This window comes from Perca fluviatilis, chromosome 24 (assembly GCF_010015445.1).
Source record: "Perca fluviatilis chromosome 24, GENO_Pfluv_1.0, whole genome shotgun sequence".
NCBI classification, from domain to species: Eukaryota; Metazoa; Chordata; class Actinopteri; order Perciformes; family Percidae; genus Perca; species Perca fluviatilis.
Window position 1 is genome coordinate 18,261,041 of NC_053135.1, and position 20,636 is coordinate 18,281,676.

Sequence of the window (20,636 nt, forward strand, 5' to 3'; positions counted from 1 at the left end):
TTATTACCACAGCTCAGTGCATACTGGTTGGAGCATGCTAACTCCAATGTGTGGTTGTATTCAAAGAAAAGGGTCTCTCTCTCTCTCTCTCTCCCTCCCCTTTCATGTCTTCAGCTGTCCTGTCAAATAAAGGCCTACAAATGCCAAAAAAAAAAAATCTTCAAAGGTTTAAATTCAACATAAAGTACTGAGGAAAATTAGTCATATTTGATTCAGTGGGTTTTATTAAAATGTTTCACTCATTCAGCTCATCACAGGAACAAAAGGCTCAGGATTTTCTGAAATGTGCCATAGTGACGGCCATTTAAAAACACAAGCCAAATATTACAAAGAAACAGTGCTACATTATGCCGTGTAGAACTGAAATCTTCCCCACAAATAAAAAGGAAGTGCAAACATTAATAAACAGAAGATGAGAACATCAGTAAGTTCAGAGATTCATACAAAGTGCAACAAGAACAGATCCCTTATAGGGCCTTAAACTATTTCAAAGTGGTAATATGCACAGTTTAGGGACACCATGGTGAGACTAGTTTGTAAACGCATTCACACTTTTTCCTTTTGCTCACATTTCAAATTCAATAATATTGCATCAATATATATTTATATAAATAGCCATTTAATAGTCATAGTATAGTATGGTGAAAAAAGTGATAAAAAGTTGTAGTATATGTTGAAAAAATAAAGTCATAGTATATAATGTTGAAAAAAGTTAGAATGGTATGTTGAAAAAAGTCATAGTATAGTAAGTTGAAAAAAGTGACAAAAATCATAGTATAGTATGTCAAAAAAAGTGATAAAAAGTCATAGTATACCATGGTGAAAAAAGTGATAAAAAGTCATAGTACAGTATGTCAAAAAATGTCATAGTATAGTATGGTGAAAAAAGTGAAAAATGTCATAGAATGGTATGTTGAAAAAAGTGATAAAAAGTCATAGTATAGTATGTCCCAAGAAAGTGGAATAAGTCATATTATAGTATCTCGAAAAAAGTGAAAAAATGGAATGCAGAAGACATGGACAAAGTGAAGAAAGTCAGCTTTGGTTGGACACGGTCTCATTTACTACAACTGCTCAATTTAGACAACTGGTTTTCGGGAGCGCCGAAAAAAGATTTTCAAAAAAGATTTTCAATTTTGACCCAGAAGGAAACAAGTTCACGGTCGACAGAAAGACAACACGAGGGTTAAATGCGACATACAGTCAGCATTCATGTGATCAGACGTGTTTGAGAGGTAAAATAACAATTATTATACCGCGGTCTGGGTGAATACTCGATTCTGATTGGCTGCAGGGTGTCCATTAAAAAGTGATGTAGGACACCTAGTAAAGGAGATCTGGTGAAACTGACTGTTTACTGTTCTAAATGAATGCAGTACGTTAAATCAAAAAGGAAATGTGAATCGGTTATTTCCAACACTGTGTTGCGTTCAGTGCCTCGTCCTCTGAACACCACAGGATGGCGCTCACACACACGCTGCAGGAAGTAAGTCCCACCGCCCCTCTGGACTGACCTTGGGCGTTTCTCAATGCCGAGAATGCAAAGTACGGACTTGTGTTCTTGGGGAGAACGTTCTTGCTGGTTGTTCTTGGAAGAATTAACTCACAAGCACAGAAAACGCTGTCAACAGTTTGAGACGATGCGTTCTTCCTGTTATTGCTCAACATTCCCAGCACAGAGGCTACCTGCAGGGCTCCAAAATACCAGCTAGAAATATACACCACAACAATATAACCACTTTGTATTAAAACAACCTCCGGACAAGAAAACCTCATAATGCTACAACTAATGTTTTAAAAATATGTTATTTGGCAAGTGGCCATGGTGTAAGCGGTTTAATGCCCGACGAGGTGTCTGTCGTCAGGTATTAATGGACAAACGCAGCGCAGAAGGGCCCAGTGGAGAATCGGAGTTCGATGCGTTTTCCTACGTTGAATCTCCAGTCTGTTTGCTATGACAACAGCCAATGACATGCGAGCGAGATGCTCGCGGCGGCATCCTGCAGACAGGAGGCGTCGCCGCCAGCAGTTTGTGGTTTAGGCCGATCACGAGCGAGCAGAATGGACTGACGTCCACAAAGTCGCAGCAGAGGATGTTGACCCCGCCCGCCTGCCGTCCCGGCTGCTGCTCGCCGGCCCAGCGAAGCAGAAGGGACAGAGCCCTCGTCGTCATCTTCCTCATGTCCTGGCGGAGGACGTACGCAGCGTCTTCGGTCAGGTTCAGACCGCTGACGTAAAAACCAGCTGGAAAACAAACCGTCAGGAAACCAAATCAGTTTACAACAGGGGGGGGAGGGGGTCAAACTCAACTTCACAAAGGGCCACACTGGAAAATAAGAATCACATTGAGGGCCAGACATGTACAGTCAATCAAAAGAGTCCAATATCTTGGACTGTGTTGTTGCATGTCTCATATAGTCTTCTCACTTACAGCCCAAACTAAGTCAGCAAAAAAGTTCTTTAGCCGTCATAGAAAAAAAAGCGACAAACCTGCCAGAAAGAGTGACAAAAAACACAACAAAAAAGGGACAGAAATGCTGGAAAAAGCGACAAAAATGTTTAAAAAATGCTAAAACAAAATTTGACAAAAACCAGACGGATTGTGAAACTTAATTGACATGCGGGCTAGATCAAGTTTAAAATATCAGTACGGGAAGTACCACTTAGAAATACTTATATACTAATATTGTTTATTGTTTTTTTGTGACAAACATAGAACAATTACAACAGCAATAGTCTCACATTGCCAGACCTTCCTCCGCAGTGGACGAGGGTCTGGCTAGACCACACAGCCTTTGTTTTTGTTTAATCATTTAAAAAGTTAATGTCTGAGAATTGACAGACACACCTTCTCGGCTTAAAATTACAGCAACAATCGCTAAAAATCACGGTCCTCGCTAACCTTTCTTGGCTTTAAATGATTCACCGTTGGTCGGCTACGGCCGCTGAACAGGCTACACGGTTGTTTTGCCCAAAGTTAAATTGCACGCTTCCATTATGAGGAAGTCAAACTTGCGGTTTCTGCCATAGGTCTGTCGAGGTGGTTGTTAACAGCCGTGGCCCGCTTGCCTGGTCCTCCGGTAACGCTCGCAGTTATGGCGTGTTAGCATGGCGGCGTTAGCCAGGACCAGTCGGGATCACTTCGCTGGCTGTGTCTTCATTGTTAGGGCTAGGGTTACTCTACTCTAACTCGGCTACTCTATGTAATTCAATGTGGGTACACGAATGTTGAAATGACTGAAAATGCCCGTCCGTCCCTAGTAGCCGTGATCAACTAGCTTGAAGCTAATGGTTACCTGTTCAGGAGGAAATTAGCCAACTTTGCGTCCTTTTGGGCTCTAAGCTGTCTCCATCTTTCAAATACATCTCCAGTATTTACCCGGGGGTTGGTTACGTTTTTTTTTAGGTCAGGTAGAATTCCTCTCCGTTGATCCTGTTGGTTTGTTTGCTGCTTCCATGGCTGTACTACCGTTCCAGCTGTAGCCCACTGAGTTTACGTTTTTACAGGTACATCTGGCAACTCGGCCTGGCTGTCAAACTGGGCAGCTGATACCAACGCACAGGCCAAACACAAACAGACATTACGTCACGGAACGGAAACTTCAAAAAGGAGAAAATACTGGCATTAGCATTGGTGTCAGAAAATATAGTTTTTCATCTTGTTTCCTTAATATCTGATGACAAATTGTGGTAATTTTTGGATTTAATACTATTGCGTATTTCACCTTTAACTACAGTACTGGAGTAAATGTACTTAGTTACATTTCCAACATAATTGGAATAATAAGGAGGGATGTAAATTCTCATTATCCAATTACACTGGAGTACTTTTTACTCCACGTTTGTTTAACAGCTGTAGAGACTGATTGCTTATGAGTTTAACTTGTGTTTAGTAAAAACATATGATGCATTGTTATAGATGAAAGCACCCAACATTATAAGAAGTAGTTCAATTTGCCTCGCCTTTATCAACTTCATCATTAAAGTACCATTTACATGAATATTAATGATCCAGTAACAAGGGCCTTTCTGCATGATGACCTTTTGCACTATTTAAATATATTTTCAGTGCATTTTGTCGCTAATACTTCTATCCTTTAACCGCGGACCTTTTAACTTGTAATGAAGTGTTTTTGTACTCTAATATTGCCCGTCTTATTTCAGTAAATGATTTGAATTCTTCATCCACCTGCGTACCTGGTCTTCCTCTGTGCTGCTGGTCCTCCAAGTAGGCAATCACCTTGTTAGGATCTGCGCTGTCGGCGTACCTGAAGATAGAGCGCCCCCCCCGCCATTTCAATTAGTTTTTATTTGATCAGGATTAACTTTATTGTCCCACAAGGTGGGGGAATTTGTCTTGGGCACTTGACCCCATGCTGCAGCCATAAAAAAACTAAACACAAACAACATGTACAACATGATACAAATACCACATAACTAGGATTGGGGATCGAGAACCGGTTCCAACTTGGAATCGTTTCAAAAAATGTAGTTTGTAAAAGTTTTGTTTCCAATCCGATCATCGGTTCCAAATTTAATATGCTCAGGTTTTCGACCACCAACAGGCGTTTGTTGTGTTGCAGCCGTGTTGCCACTTGTTGCGTTGCAGGCAACAAAGGCGTTGCTGTGGAAGGTTATTTGGAAGCCAAAAATGAGCAAAACGTGTTTGATTCTGCGGCTAGCATTGTGTGACAAAGGTTGGCTTGATTCTGTTACATAAGGATACAAACACGGTGTGGAAATGTGCATATCTTTATATTACAACTATTAGAGACACAAACCTAAAGCATCCCTGTTGTGTTATTTACCAGTAAGGTATTCCAGTCCACAGCTCGGGGTGCTGCAGCACCATCTGCTGGTTGCCATAGGAAACAACGACCTGCTGGCCTCTGGACCAACAGGAACGCAGAGTGGGAATGTCCTGAATGGAAACACAAGTGCACAGTAAGTATTCCAAATCAGTAAAAATACCTTCTTTTTAATCTACTCAATTGTTAACTCTGATTCCTACAAGCAGTCCAAAACCTAAATAAATACAATTTACAATAATACAAAACGGCACAATCCTTCCTCCTGGAAGCAGCAAATGTTTGACATGTTGGCTTAGTAAATGATTGGGGATTCATTCCCTTTGATCAACTAAAATGGATTCATGTCACCTCCGAGGAGCAGAGTTTCTTCCCGAACAGCGTGATGATGTAGTCGGTGAGGTGGAAGTGATCTTCGTCGGTCAGCGCTTCGAAATGCGAGCAGGAAATGACTACGATTTCTTTCGGATGAGCGTCCAACCAGGTAGCCAGTTCATCCAGAGCCTCCTGCAGACACACAGACACACAGACAGACAGACAGACAGACACACAGACACAGACACACACACACACACACACACACACACACACACACACACACACGTTTTGCATTCAGTTTATTCTCAGTACTCTTTATCTACGACTTTTCTTTTCCGGGATTGTTCACATGCCACCGGAGATTCCGTCCCCTTCCCCTTTCTTTGTGCTGGTGTTCTAACCTCCGGTGGATTTGTGAGGACTATGGTTAACTGCTCCTCAGATCTCTGCAGGCAGCTAGCTAGACTATCTGTCCAATCGGAGTTTTCTGTTGCACGACTAAAACTACTTTTGAACGTACACCAAAAACAAGTTCCTTCCAGAGGCTATTTGGCAGAGGCACCATCATTGTTTCGACTCAGTCTTCATGGAGGAAGACTTGTTCAGTATTTATTTAATACAGCCAGCCACCCCTCCCCCCCTCCCCCGGTGTCCAAAAATGGTTATTTCTATTTATTTAGTTTTGAAGGATTACAATTTATGTAAATCAGTGGTTCTCATTCTTTAGAATTTCAGTGGTCCTAGTAGATTCCTTTGGTAGACCAATGTTAATTTAACTTTGGGACCCTGGTCCTTACACTGAGAACCATGCTGCGTGGACTAGCCATACCTTCCTCCGCAGCGCTGTGGAGGAAGGTCTGGACATGCGAGCCTACTTCTCAGTAGCTGCTGTAACTTAAGTATTTTCTTGCGGTTGTGTGTCTGTGGTTCAGTGTCAATCCCATTTACACTCTGGACATGAGTGTACCTTCACAGTTATGAGTGTGTAGATGCCGTGGGCAAAGAATAATTTGCTGCCTCCTGCTGGCTTCCTGGCGATCCGCAGGTCCAAGAAACGGATACCGAGATCACACTGATCGCTGAGGACCGATTGCTACACACACACACACACACACACACACACACACACACACACACACACACACACACACACACACACACACACACACACACACACACACACACACACACACACACACACACACACACACACACACACACACACACACACACACACACACACACGAAAAGAAAGAGAATAAATATAATAATAATTTTCCTGTCCCTAACTTGGGGCTCGACTAACACTAAGGTACATGTGTGCTCCTGTACCTGTGTGGTGGCCCAGCGGTAGACACAGGGTCGGGTCCAGCAGGGGAACAGCCGGTCGATGACCCGGAGGAGACAGGGCTGTGATCTCAGGACCGGAGAGGACACGTCCAGACAGAAAGACATGCTGTCGTGGCTCCCTGTGGTGAGAGATGGACAGCAGTCAGCGGGGGCGTAACTTTGGGTTCAACATTAGTGGGGGTTGAGATCTCCACCTATCTAGGGAGAACGTTTGTTTCAACATTAGGGGGGGGGACAAAGGTTGGACTTGCCCAAAGTCAATTTTTACGGGCCACTAAACATAGTTTTTGTCAGAAAAACACGTCCGTAAAAAAACAAAAAACATTTGAAATAATGTTTGGGTGAAATAAACCTGTAAAACTATAAGTAGGCTACTTGGACAAAAGTAGCCTAGTATTTGGGTAGAATCAACCTTTAAAACGTAAAACTAGGATCATGAATCCTGCATGTCATGAGTCCTGCGGTACTGCAGGAACATACTAGGGCTGGGCAATATATTGATATTATATCAATGTCGATATATGATGCTAGATATCGTCTTACATTTTGGATATCGTAATATCCAAATATGACAGTGTTGTCTTTTCCTGGTTTTAAAGGCTGCATTACAGTAGAGTGATGTAATTTTCTGAACACACCAGACTGTTATATTATTTGCCTTTACCCACATAGTTATTTTATCAACATAACTGATGATTATTTATTTAAAAAAAAATAATAATATCGGGATATTTGATTTTCTCCATATCACCCAGCTCTAGAACATGCTATTGCATGACACCCAAAGAGTCCCTCCCATATTGGTCCTGACTCCTGCATTAGGGGCGGAGCCCCCCTAAAGGTCTGATCCTAGAATCGCCCCTGTGCTGATGCCCGAACCAAACGGGCAAGTGGGTTGTTATATTTACCTGCCCGACATGGCGATTTAGCGTTAGTCATAGCTGTCAAGTATCCCGTTTTGGCCGGGAAGTCCCGTATTTTACCCTTCTTTCCCGCCGTCCTCCCGTATTAGTATTTTCCCGTAAATCTCCCGTATTTTAACCTGCGTTATTAAAAAATAATACCCCGGGTCCGAGCGGAGTAAAAAAATCCAAATTAATCTCTGAGCTCTGTCACTAGCCTCGCGATAACTGCCACATGCAGTAGCCTACTACAGGTACTGTAGGTGGCAGTTGTCGCGAGTTTAATGTGTGAGGTCAGATGATGAGAGACGGATGATGGACGCTACGACAGAGACGGTGCGCTGCCAAAACTTACGAAGGCTTAACTATGCATTCCCCATAGCAATGCAAGTTGAGAAAGGGTGTTTAGCATGGTACGAAAGATTGTTACAGAGAATAGGAGGACGTTAGACAACAGAACTGTTTGCGCTCTACTCTCATGTAAACCACTCTGGCCCAGCCCACAAATACACTCCTTCCAAAACAATCTTAAAGAATGCAAAGTCTGCAACAAATTTATACAATAACTCACTAAAAGAGTAAAGAAAAGTTATGTGAAATGAAAAGAAAAACTGTAAAAAGAAAAAAAGCAAATGTTGAATGAAATGAAAAAGAATGTGTGGAATAAAAATAAAATATAAAGACAAGCAATGTTATAAATTGTAAATGTTTTCAGAATTCTGCATCAAGTGGTGATTTTAGCTTCCTTGTACACCTGTCTTAAAATGTAAGGGATACTGGAGCTTGGTTGGGGTGGTGGGACTGCTTGCGGTGGGCGCCGGAAAAATTTCCCTTATTTTCAAATCCAAAACTTGACAGGTATGGCGTTAGTTGCCCCGGGCCATCGGGCAACCCTTATTTTTTAACCCTACCTGTCCAAAATAAAAGCCCAGCTTGCCCGACTTCCCCCCCCAGTCTCCCCGGTGGTGCTGTTTCACCCATGGTTTTACCGGGTATGGCCAGGTTCCACAGGGGGACATCCAGCAGGCGCTCGGGCAGACGTGACATCCAGTCCGGGTTCCCTCCGACCTGTAACGTTAACGTTAGCCGCTCTTCGTCTTCCATGTTCACCACCGTAAATAGGTCGCTGTTGTACTTCTTTGCTATTCGACTAACGTCAAACATTTACCACTTTCATGCATGACCAAAGTTGCTGTTTGTTTACAATTACTTCCGGCATATAAATCGTCTGGCAAGCTAGTAGCTAAACCAAGCTAGCACTTCCTGTGACATTCTTCAAAATAAAAGCGGGATGTAACGCGACGGAAGTTCGTTTTCGAAACATTATTTTTACATCATAAAGTTTCAGTCCCTTCAGAAAAACGCGATTATGCGTTCGTATAATTCAATGCATAATCAGCCAACGTCCGCATATTTATGCGGGGGCCGCATTGTTTCAAATACACCGCACTTTCGCCGCATAAATTGCCGATATCTGCGGGGCTTGCATGATTTCATAATCCCCGTATTTTCGTTGCAACAAATACAGTCACATATATCTTAGCAGAAAGTTGAAAAATGTTGTATTTACTTAATACAAGAGCAGCCATTTTCCCCTGTTGCCATGGGAACATTATGAAGTGACGTAATTACGCGACGTGAACATCATCAAAAAGCAGGGTGTTGGTGGAATCCAAAGAACTTCTAATATACCGTAGACCGGCTTTGGGGAATCATAGACTCTATATTATGTCTATGGGGGGAATCACTTTTTTTTTCTTTTACATCAAACCGCAATTTTTGCAAGTTTCCGCAATTTCATTGCATAAAATTGCATAAATATCCCACATATTCCATCGCATTTTTTAAGAAAACGTGCCGCATAATCAAGGATTTTTGCCCACAACAATCACAAAAAAAAAATTCTGGAAGGACTGATAAAGGCGCTGACACACTAGCTATGTTTCCATCCACTTGTCAATCGAATTATCTGAAGTTCGGTAAAAAAAAAAACTCATGCGAATAAAGCTGGTTAAAGTGTGTTTACATCCAACAGCTTTAAAGCGAATAAAAACCTGTTGCGTAATGACGTCACGTGCCGTTTTGCGATTAAATTGGTATATTGAATTGATTTGAGACATTTTAAGGTGTTCATTTTCACACTGAATCGCACAACATTCAAGCAAACATTTGCGAACAAAGTTTTGCCAGACAAAAGTAGTTGTTGTTAATATTAGAAGCCGAGGAAGCTCCGATGGGCCTTTGGCCGAGGATCTGATCCAGCTCATCAAAAAGGTGAAACTTTCCTTTTATTTTCCCTCCGGCACCGCTGAGAGACAACTCTCTTTTTTTGAGACATGTATCGCTGTTTGAGCGCCTTCCATTTACTCCGCAGGACGTCCCACGGCTTGTCGTAACCTTTGTTGGTCATTTCCTTCGCAAGTTCCTGATAAATTATGGGATTTCTTAGATTTTTTGCTATCTAAAATATTTATATAGTTATATTTTGCGTAAATTAAATTCAAAAAGTCTCTCGTCTCCACGTTCGTCCACTTCCATCTGTCTTTGTTTACACCTGTCCTGTGTGCAAACAGAGTGGAAAACTTTTTTCTTCTTCGTTTTGTGGTGGGTTGCAACCATAAAATGACCTAAAACTTAATTGCAATTCATTAATTTATTCGGCAAATAACGTTTCCATCAGCATACCTACAACTTATGCAATTAAAGCTAATAAAAGATATAGCCATTTAATTTTCACTTTTGTCTCCCCCCCGTCAAAATAAAGGACTTTCAGATATCTCAGATCATGATATAATCTTTAATCCCTATACATATATCTCCCTCTGTAACATTGCACATTATCATTATCATCAGTTTTGGACAGAACAGACAGATGGCGTATTTTGGTCAGATCACAAGTAAATTAATACAAATAATCAATAAATAATAGAAAAAATTCTTCTTCACACAATCACATATAAAGTTCTACATATTGAATACAACAATGTAACAGGACGGTTAAACCATTGTTTCTGTACAAATATATTTTCACATTTGTTTTCACATTTTTCCACATACTTTATGATATTACTGCACTTCTGGCCAACATACAGAAAAGCAAAAGGTTACCGATGTAACCCTGGTTCTCTGAGTCTTTAAAGGTTCGGTAAGTTTCTCCAAACCTGGGTCAAATCATATTTAGTTTTGAGAGCAACGGTTTTTTTTTTTTGGAGTAGTGGTTTTATTTCCCGCAGCAGGAAACTCAAATAGGTCAATCACTATAAACAGTAAATGGTATTTGTCCCAGGTGTTGTCTTTTTACAGGATCTCTCAGTTCTTTTTCTCTCACATTCACGAGGATGCTGGCGAACAATATGTATGTTATAAAGCCAACAAACTGCACATTTTTGCCACAGAGAAAAATGAAATCAGTTGACCTAAACAAACACTCTGGTAAACAACAAGGTTAGGGCTGGGCTTCTCTCAAAAAGCACCATTTGACTACGGAAAAGATGGCAAGTCCATGTCCATAGTAATGCAGATAAAAGTTCAAATGTTTGTTTTGAGATTTCCTGTTTTTATTTTTCCAATATTTTTTATACTGAAGTGTCTATAGTAGAAACATGTTTGGAGCTCTTATCTAGAAGTTCTAAATCAATCATTGACATTGGTTCAGTATTAAGTGAGAACGCTGCAGTCGGCTGTCAGCAAAACAAGCTACAAGGTAAGTTAATAGGACAATTGTCAAGCTTGTATTTACCTTCACAAAAGTGCTCGTTTTGCCACTGACAGGCTCAGATTAATATTCTAAATGTCTGACAACATTATGGAAAGGACTTCTAAGGAGGTCGACCTTTCTGTTAAATAGTAAGATCCTTTTTTTAAAACATCTGCAAAATTGCGTTAATAACCAACCAGACTCCATGTAAATAAACAGTCATTTTAGCATCGTAAAACACACTTCATTCAAAGTTGACACAGAAACAAAATAAAACTGTGAAAAGCCGTTTTGGGTCATCTTTCCACTTTTCCAACCATCACAACTCTAGTTTTGGTTGAAATAAACACATAGTTTACAGATTTACATGTGGAAATATGTTAGTGCTATACACGCTAAAAGTATTGTTTTGTAAAGTAAAAGAAATGGTTCATGTTTTACCTGCATTACTGTGCACATGGCCTAAATTAGTCAAAAGCTGCACATGGCAAAAACCAAGCCCCCGGTCATTCAGTAAGTACAGTTTTCAACACAGATGCATACACACACATTCACATGCATCCTCAACCTTTCACACACAACCAGGGTCCAAAATTTACTTTTTTTGTTCAGCCAAATGGCTAATGAATGTTCAAATTTTACCAGCCACTCAATAGTTGAACCTAACATGTCAAGCCCCTTGAGGGTTTTCTGGGTTTCCTTTTCATGTTTTTTTCACATGTGCTTAATAAATCAAATCATAAAAGTCAATAGATTGCCATTGTTTTTTTGGCTGGCGAGTGAAGCAAATCTACCAGCCATTTGGTAGATTTTGGTAGGACCCTGCACATAACCACACAGCGCACCCACCCACCGACAACGTGCACCACCCCACACACACACACACACACACACACACACACACACACACACACACACACACACACACACACACACACACACACACACACACACACACACACAGAAACAAGCTCGACATACACAACAGGGGGGGTACTTCTCATGTCGCTTATCTGATAGCTCCTTGACTCCTCGGCTGAACCGGAAGTCGTTCCCGTCCCTCCTCGGTGAAGGCCGTCTCAAAGACTAAGACGCGAAGAAAGGAGGCAAGTGGAGGAGTCGAGGAGGCAATTTAAGCGACACGAGAAGCAGCTACGGTGTCCATTTTGTGTCTAGTTACACCCAGGAGTCGGGGGAGCCGGTGAACTTGTTGGCCCTGTTTGAAGGCCTCCTTGTGGTGGAGTAGAAGTCCACGTAGTTGGTGTTGGCGTTGGCTTTGAACTGGAGCGGCTGGCCGGCGTAGCCGTCGGGGGAGGACGGGGTCAGGTGCGCCGGTTCGTCCTCGTACTGCTCGTCGCCGTAGCCCCGCGGGGACGACAGGTAGATCCGGTAGCTGTTGTAGTTCTTCCCGTCGGGTTCGTCGTAAAATGGCTCCGTGTGCTGGGAGAGGAACAATAAATGCCATTGTGTTTATTTTGTTGTATTTATTTTTTTATTAACGGTTTTTCAAATCACATTCACCTGTCAAAATACATTCAAATTGAAGAAATTGGAGAAGCTAACGTCAATTAACGTTTGTGAACGACATAACAAAACTAATCTCTGATGCTAAATATGTCTTTTAGCTGTGTAAATATCTAACGTTGGCAAAAGAAAATAATAAATTATAGAAATATAACTTTTCATCCATCCACACGACGTTCACCACACGTTCAAACGAGGCCACGCCCCTTTAGGAGACAGGAAGTGAGGACCGTTTCATACCGTTGGCGCTGCTTGAAATACGCTTTAGTATCTTTAGTATAGAGGATCTTTGGTAATATCGATGTATAATCTTAAAAAGAAACTTTGATTTTTGTTGGGCAGCACATATTTGAATGTCATTTATTGATCAGGGAATTACAGACTACCAACACGCCAGCATTTATAAAAGCTAAATATTCAATTTCAAATTTTATTTATAAGGTCCTATTTAAACGATCTAAGAGCGCACGGCGCAGGTGCGTTTAGGGCGTGTCAAAATCCACTTTTGCTAGTTTGACGAGGGTCCGTGTGCCGGGCGCCTGGTTCTAAAGGGTTGTACTTAGTGTCTTCATTAGTCAGAGGTGTGTTTTGGGTGTAACATGCAACCAACCAATCAGAGATCCTCTCCCATTCCCTTTAAAAGCCAGGCGCGTTTGGACCTTGGAGCATTGCTGTTATGATGCATATGTGTGTGTGCTGCTGCGATTCCCTGTGTGTGTAACAAGCATAGTGTGTGCGCTGTGCATAAGCCTAGGCGCATTTTACTAAATCCCTGTTAAAATAATGAAATGCTGCGTTATTGACTTTAGACCAGGTTTTTGTTGCTTAATGGCGCGATCACTTCCCGCTGCCTCAAGATAGTAACGCACGCACGCACGCACACGCACACACACACACACACACACACACGGCAAGCTAGCTTTATGATTATTATATTTTGTACTTGATTGATGAGCCAAAGTGTTTTGTAATCGTTTTCTGAAAGCCATTAAAACGAAGAGTCCAAAACCCCGACATTTCCAGTTTGTTATCATGGAGGACTAAGAAAAACCAGAAGAAATTGACATTTGAGAAGATTGAACCAGTCAGGTTTTTTGCATTATCTCCTAAAGCACAACTTTGTTTCCTATTGATTGACCAATGAATCTCAGCGCTGTGCTTGGTGTTGGACTTACAGCTTGGCTCCCTATTATTAATGTTCAGTATTTGAATTGCAACAGTTTGTGTAAAAAAAAAAAAAAAGTCTTACCTGGGACCTTCTCAAATCCTCTCCCGACTGGGAAGAATATGTCCGAATGAAATACGGAGTTTTCTTCTCAGACCCTGAAGTGGAGGAAACAGAAAGGAGGTCAAACATAAGCCCAAACCCAGGTGGAAATATGACTTTTCAACAGCGGTGGAAGAAGTATTCAGATCCATCCTACTTCATTAAAAGTACTAATACCACACTGTAAAAGTCCTGCATTAAAAATGTTACTTAAGTAAAAGCCTGTAAATGTAGTTGAAGTATTGAAAGTAAAGAACTCTCCTCCCATTGTAGAAAGAGTAAAGGATCCAACCAGTTGTGTGTTTAATGGTCTAATCATCTCAGCTGGACTTGTAGCCATTATATTGTTTGCTAGTTTACTTTAGAATCAAACATCATATTTTATAAACTACATGTGTTTTGTGTGCAGAAATCTTAACATGTAAAGTAACTAGTAACTAAAGCTGGAACAGATGAATGTAGTGGAGTAAAAAGTCCAATATTTCTCTCTGAAATGTAGCGGAGTAGAAGTAGAAAGTGGCATGAAAAGAAAAGACTCAAGTAAAGTACAAGAACCGCAACATTTGGAGTGAAGTACAGCACTGGAGTAAATGTACTTAGTTACACTCCACCACTGCATTTCAACAGGTCATAATTTGGTGTTAATCTGGCAGCGAGTTTGCATGTTAATAACTACGGATCCCATGAGTCAGTGGTTACAGAAACAGCGTGCAGAGATCCCGGAGGGACGCCACAATATACAAGCTGCTCAACACATACCTGCGAACGGCCGTTTGTGTAAACTGTTGTCTCCGTAATACGTGTCGAGTTGCATAGATGACTGCGCTCGCTGATAGTTTGAACTGTGTCTTCTTATCCCGAGCATCGCCGGCGAGGACGTTGCACTGCCACCTGAGGGGCGGGGGAAATAAAGACGAAAAAAACAAGAATTATTTCAGAATTGACAGATACAGTCCGATGTGTTGTTTAAATTAGGGGGTCGACCGATGCTGGCTTTTCAGGGCCGATATCGATACCGATTATTAGTAGTTAATGAAACCGATAACGGATATTTGGAACCGATATGCATTTACAGTGAAAATGAAAATCTTCAAGTCAAAATTAACATTTTTGGAATTACAAACTCCAACATAAAACTTTTTTAAAGTGCTCATATTATGCTTAACACATTTATTTGCTTTTTGTTTTCTGTAATTCAGGTATTTCCCCGCATGATATGTATATGCGAGACCGGAAGAGGTCTGTTAAACAGGCTGCTGGTGTCTTGTAATTCCACGTGGGATGGGCCCATGGCATGACTAACGGACTAACTATAGATGTATACTTTCTTACTTCATAGGATTTTCCTTATTGTTTGATGTTGTAATCTGTAATCTGTAATCCGAATGCAGTTTGACCTCACCCCCCAAATAAGATAAGTCTTTATTGTCTCCTATTGGAGAAATTCGTCTCACCTGATTGGATGACGGGGGACATCTGCAGCGGGCCGGTGGGCAGGGTCGGCTGGGAAAGGTAGCGGTCTCGCTCCAGCGTGGAGACGGGAGTGACGAAGTGAGTGTAGTTCCAGCCGTCCTGCACACACAGAGTTCATCAGTACAGTTAGAAATACTCACACATGTGCAAAACAAATTATAAGCATGCATTTTAGTGCAGAGACTCAAAAACTACCAACTACTATGGTTTTTTTAAAGGGTAACTTCGTTTTATTTTATATTTCCCATGTTTTTGTGTCTAAGTGACTAATGGGAACAACAATCTTTGACATTGGTCCAGTATTAATAGGACAATTGCGCACTTTCTATTTACGTCCATAGGTTCAGATTAATATTCTAAGTGTCTGACAACATTATGGAAAGGATTTCTAAGGAGGTGGACCTTTCTGTTAAAGAGTAAGATCCTTTTTTTAAACATAAAAACATCCGTCAAATTGCGTTCACTAAACTACCAGACTCAATGTAAATGAACAGTCATTTTAGCATCGTAAAACACACTTCATTCAATGTCGACAGAAAAAATTAAACTACAAAAAGCCGTCTTGGTTCATCTTTCCACTTTTCCAACCATCACAACTCTAGTTTTGGTTGAAATAAACACGTAGTTTACAGATTTAAATGTGGAAATATGTTGGCTCGATACACTCTAAAGGTATTGTTTTTTTAAATGGAGTCTGGTGGGTTTAGCGCTAGCGACCTCAGATCTGTTTCTGGTTTAACAGAAAGGTCTTAAAGAGGTTTTAAAGGTCTATCTCTGTAGGGATCCTTTCATTAATGTTGACAGACACTTAGAATAATAATCTGAGCCTGTCAGCAAGAAATAAGGCACTTTTAGTGGACCAAATTGACGATGCACATTTGCCCCATAGGTCTGTAGGATCACATTGCAGCCCGGTCTGTGGCTGCCGACTGCAGCGATCTCTCTTAATATTGGACCAATGTCAAAGATTGATGTTCCTATCAGTCACTTATAAGAAAAAAACAAAAAAAGAGGGTTTATCTTGCTTTCTAGACGCTCCTGCTGGTACCGACCTGTTTGTAGAGGTTCCTCAGCTCTCTGTACTGCCACAGCGTGTTCAACACCTGCGCTGCCGCCTTCACAACCTTCATCGAGTACCTGCCGAATCAACACATGAAGTCGTTTCACACATCACAAAACTCTAACACCAGTGAGATACCACTAAAGTACCTTTTGTTCTGAGAAAATGACTCAAAAGTCACTGGAAATCCTTTTCTACTTGTTTTTTTACATTTTTTTTTTTTTTAAATATCACAATATCAACTTGTGCAATAAACACATCGCGAAAGGCTGCAACATATTGCGCAAGAAACTCAGAGATTTTCTGTGTTAGTTGAGAGAAAATAGCAGAAAAATACACTTTAAAATGTAATGGCATTGTTTTTTTTAGTGCTGCCTTTTATATTAAAAAAAAATGTTCAATTTGTTCAATAAAATAAATTTGGAAATGATTTCCTTTCCTTTGTTTTAAACTCAACAAGCAGTTTGTTGTATTTTAGCAGAACAGTGAAAGCAGCAGAACTGAATACGCTTTAATATCTGGTTATTTATCGCAAGTAATACAGTTATTATAAGATATTCAACATTATGCCTTCATATCGTGCAGCAAAATTTTAAAAAATGAAATGGAATTAAAGTTAAAGGTTCGCAGTGCTGTGGAGGAATGTCTGGCTAGTCGACACAGCACTGCCAGACTACTAAAAAAGTAAAAGCTGGCGTGTTTTGCAGAGACTTGATGAACGACTTGATGAACCCTGCGAACAGATTTCCCCGTGACGTTTCTCTGCCGTTTCGTACCCTTTCCCCCGTCCTTTACTGATGTCCACCAGCTTCTCGATGCCTCCGCTGTCGGCCAGAGCTTTGGCGTTCTCCATGTTGCGGCTGGTGACTTCATGCAGCGTGCAGCAGACCGACGCCACCGTCTCGTCTGACAGCGCCGTCGGACTGCCACCGGGCAGCCGGTTCACCAGATCCCGCATGGCGTACTTTCCTGCAGGAGGAGACGCAGAACATGGACTTGGTCTTTGGACTTTGTCGTAAAACTTGTGAAGCTTTACAGACACGGTAGTGTTCAGATCCTTTATTTAAGTAAAAGTACTAATACCACACTGTGAAAATACTCTGTTACAAGTGTAAGTCCTACATTGAAAATGTTATTAACTAAAAGTATGTGTCATCAGAAAAATGTCCTTAAAGTATGCAGAAAATTCCTCCCATTGTAGAAAGAGTAAAGGATCCAACCAGTTGTGTGTTTAATGGTCTAATCATCTCAGCTGGACTTGTAGCCGTTATATTGTCGGCTAGTTTACTTTAGAATCAAACATCAGATTTTATAAACTACATGTGTTTGGTGTGCAGGAATCTTAATGTGTAAAGTAACTAGTAACTAAAGCTGGAACAGATGAATGTAGTGGAGTAAAAAGTCCAATATTTCTCTCTGAAATGTAGCGGAGTAGAAGTAGAAAGTGGCATGAAAAGAAAAGACTCAAGTAAAGTACAAGTACCTCAACATTTGGTACTTAAGTACATGTTCTTAGTTACATTCCACCGCAGGGTATCTGTACTTTTACTGGAATAAAAAGCTCAATACTTCACAATACAGTCGGATGAAATACCGTACATTAAGGAGTCTGTTAGCAGAAGCATGTTTCTCAGTCTTAAAGTGCTCATATTATGTTTTGTTTTTTGTTTTTTTCCCTTTCCTTTATTGTGTTTTATATCTTTTTTGTGCACATTATAGGTTTACAAAGTGAAAAAGCCCAAAGTCCCCCCCCAAAGGGACTTACCATCTCCAACAGAAAACACTGTTCACAAACTGCTCCAAACAGCTCTATTGTAGTCCAGCCTTTACTTCAGAGACAAACGTGGTCACTTTGGAACACACGTTATAATGCTCGCCTAGCTGCTAGCATGGCACGCCCTCATACTCTGCTTCTGACTGGCTAGTAGTCCTTACCTAGGTACTGTCAGGGCACGCCCTCATACTCTGCTTCTGACTGGCTAGTAGTCCTTACTGCACATGTGCGACTCCCAACAAAGATGGAACAGAAGTAAGATGTCTCACTCTGTAGCTAAAACAGAGAGCTCAACACACAGGGTGAAAAGAGGAGCTGCAGCAATGTGCAGTACAACAAAAACATGGGGTTTTCTGAAAATTAAACCACATAAACCTTTTCTGGTACAACCTCTAAATACAATTATGAACTGGAAAATGAGCAGAATATGAGCACTTAAAAAAAAAAAAAAACATACTGTATGATGTCATATTAAAAAAAAGTAGTTTCTGACTCAAGTGTGAAGATGATCTTTTCACAGTTTGAGTTTCAGGAATCAGTCTATTGATTATGTGTGTGTGTGTGTGTGTGTGTGTGTGTGTGTGTGTGTGTGTGTGTGTGTGTGTGTGTGTACCTATCAGCTCCTTGTTGCGGCTATCCAGCGCCATGTTGCGGAGGGTGGTGGCGACGGAGCAGACCACCCGGTCGTTGTCCATCCTCAGCAGCTCCACCAGGATGGGCAGACCTTTCTCTTTACGCACCGCCGCCCGGATGTAGGCCGAGAACTGGACGGACACGCACACGCACGCGCACACACACACACACACACACACACACACACACACACACACACACACAAGTTTTATTACTTAAATCTGTTAAAAAAAAATACAGTTTCTAGACCTAACTCCCTAGTATAAACTAAAGAAAAAAAGGACAAAACATGGTCAAACAGAAGTGGCGAGTCTGCTTCGTGAACTTTCCGGCGTCCTACCTTCCAGTTGCCGGCGGAGAGGTTTTGCAGCGAGCCAGCGGCGCCCTCCAGCGTGGCGGGGTTGGAGCTCTCGGCCAGCAGGTTGAGGTACGGCTTCACCACCACCGGGTGCCACAGCAGCTCCGCCCCCCTCAGAGGCTGGGAGAAACCCGGGATCGGCCCCACGCCGTCCCACTGTGCCAAACGCACAAAAACACATGCAGAAAATATTGGAAAATGTGTTTGTTTGTTTGATTTTATAGTATTTTTTAGGCATTTTAAGCATTGAATAGACAGGACAGCTGTAGATAGGAAATGGGGAGAAAGAGGGGAATGACATGCAGCAAAGATCCCCAGCTCGGAATCAAACCCACGGTTGCTGCGGCGTGTCACTGAAACGTACATTTTGTACACCCCACCCACAATCTTTTTCTAAACCTAACTGTCCCGTTGTTGTGCCGCTTGTCAGTTAAACTTACGCCCCGACCCAGAGCGTCAAATGTGACGGCGAGAGTCCCGACCAAGCGCGTCTAAACATGACGCTAAAGGAGACTTTTTGCGTCAGCAACAAACGCCAAAGGCACCCGGCCAAGCGTCGTTTTTTGACGCGATGAGAGTGAGATGGTGTATATTCTCCTCCATTTCCCAGATTCTTCCAGCACCTCAACCCCCCCCTCCGTGAGTTGGTACCTTGTCGTCGGGCCAGCCGCCCCTCTTCCGGCCGCGCCTCCTCTTGCCCCAGCAGAGGTAGTCCAGCTCCTTGGCCGGCGAGGAGAAGCCCAGCAGGGTGTCCAACTCCGGGTTGCCAAGGAGACGAGAGGAGGGCATCTCCACCTCCAGCCGGTAGGACAGGTTCCTCAGGGTGCACACGCTGTTCTCCACGATCTGAGAGATATAAAAGTCCAAATATCTCGGGCATTGTCCGCAAAACCGACATAACTTGTAATCCTACACTCTAACAAAGAAACCCGTAAAATAAAGTTCTGGCAGCTTATGGCAGCTTATGACTCGGACTTTGCCCCGTGGCCAAATAAAAAAATTAAATTATAGCTACAGTCATAAATACAGAACATTCTGTTAGGCCTATATACAAATTACCACTTGGGTTAGGATAAGTCTCCTAGGAATAAATTGTGACATGAAGTAACAAAAGTGTGTGTGTGTGTGTGTGTGTGTGTGTGTGTGTGTTTGCGGCACCTTGCTGTCGTAGTCGGAGGTGTTGACGCAGGCTTTGAGGACGTGAAGCAGCGAGTCGACCAGACCTTCACAGCAACGCAGCTGACTCCTCGCCTCCTCCCCTGCTGAGCTCAGGTTCCTCACGCGCACGCACACGCACGCACACACACACACACACCACCCACACACACACACACACACACACACACACACACACACACACACACACACACACACACACACACACACACACACACACACACACACACACACACACACACACACACACACACACACACACACACACACACACACACACACACACACACACGTTC

General features: G+C 42.0%; 2 protein-coding genes across 7 annotated transcripts in view; both read right to left on the bottom strand.

The window, feature by feature from the left end:
• Positions 1–1,795: 1,795 nt before the first annotated feature.
• On the bottom strand, positions 1,796–8,629 carry LOC120554369 (PI-PLC X domain-containing protein 1-like). Its single transcript, XM_039793235.1, has 7 exons — positions 8,368–8,629; positions 6,459–6,595; positions 6,094–6,219; positions 5,160–5,315; positions 4,809–4,921; positions 4,198–4,268; positions 1,796–2,244 (listed from the first exon to the last, which is right to left on the bottom strand). Exons 1-7 carry the CDS (start codon positions 8,540–8,542, stop codon positions 1,928–1,930), a joined length of 1,095 nt encoding a protein of 364 aa, XP_039649169.1. The 5' UTR covers positions 8,543–8,629; the 3' UTR covers positions 1,796–1,927.
• A 1,527-nt stretch (positions 8,630–10,156) lies between these two features.
• The window catches only part of LOC120554370 (plakophilin-4-like), a 55,907-nt gene continuing 45,427 nt past the window's right edge, over positions 10,157–20,636 (bottom strand). For all 6 annotated transcript variants that reach the window (XM_039793237.1, XM_039793236.1, XM_039793240.1 and 3 more), the window contains 10 exons: positions 20,323–20,440; positions 19,816–20,010; positions 19,147–19,320; positions 18,787–18,937; positions 17,176–17,368; positions 16,392–16,476; positions 15,321–15,438; positions 14,626–14,757; positions 13,849–13,922; positions 10,157–12,515 (listed from right to left, as the gene is read on the bottom strand). In XM_039793237.1, the coding sequence (XP_039649171.1) occupies positions 12,252–12,515; positions 13,849–13,922; positions 14,626–14,757; positions 15,321–15,438; positions 16,392–16,476; positions 17,176–17,368; positions 18,787–18,937; positions 19,147–19,320; positions 19,816–20,010; positions 20,323–20,440 (1,504 nt within the window). In that variant the 3' untranslated portion in view covers positions 10,157–12,251. The remainder of the gene's footprint in view (positions 12,516–13,848; positions 13,923–14,625; positions 14,758–15,320; positions 15,439–16,391; positions 16,477–17,175; positions 17,369–18,786; positions 18,938–19,146; positions 19,321–19,815; positions 20,011–20,322; positions 20,441–20,636) is intronic.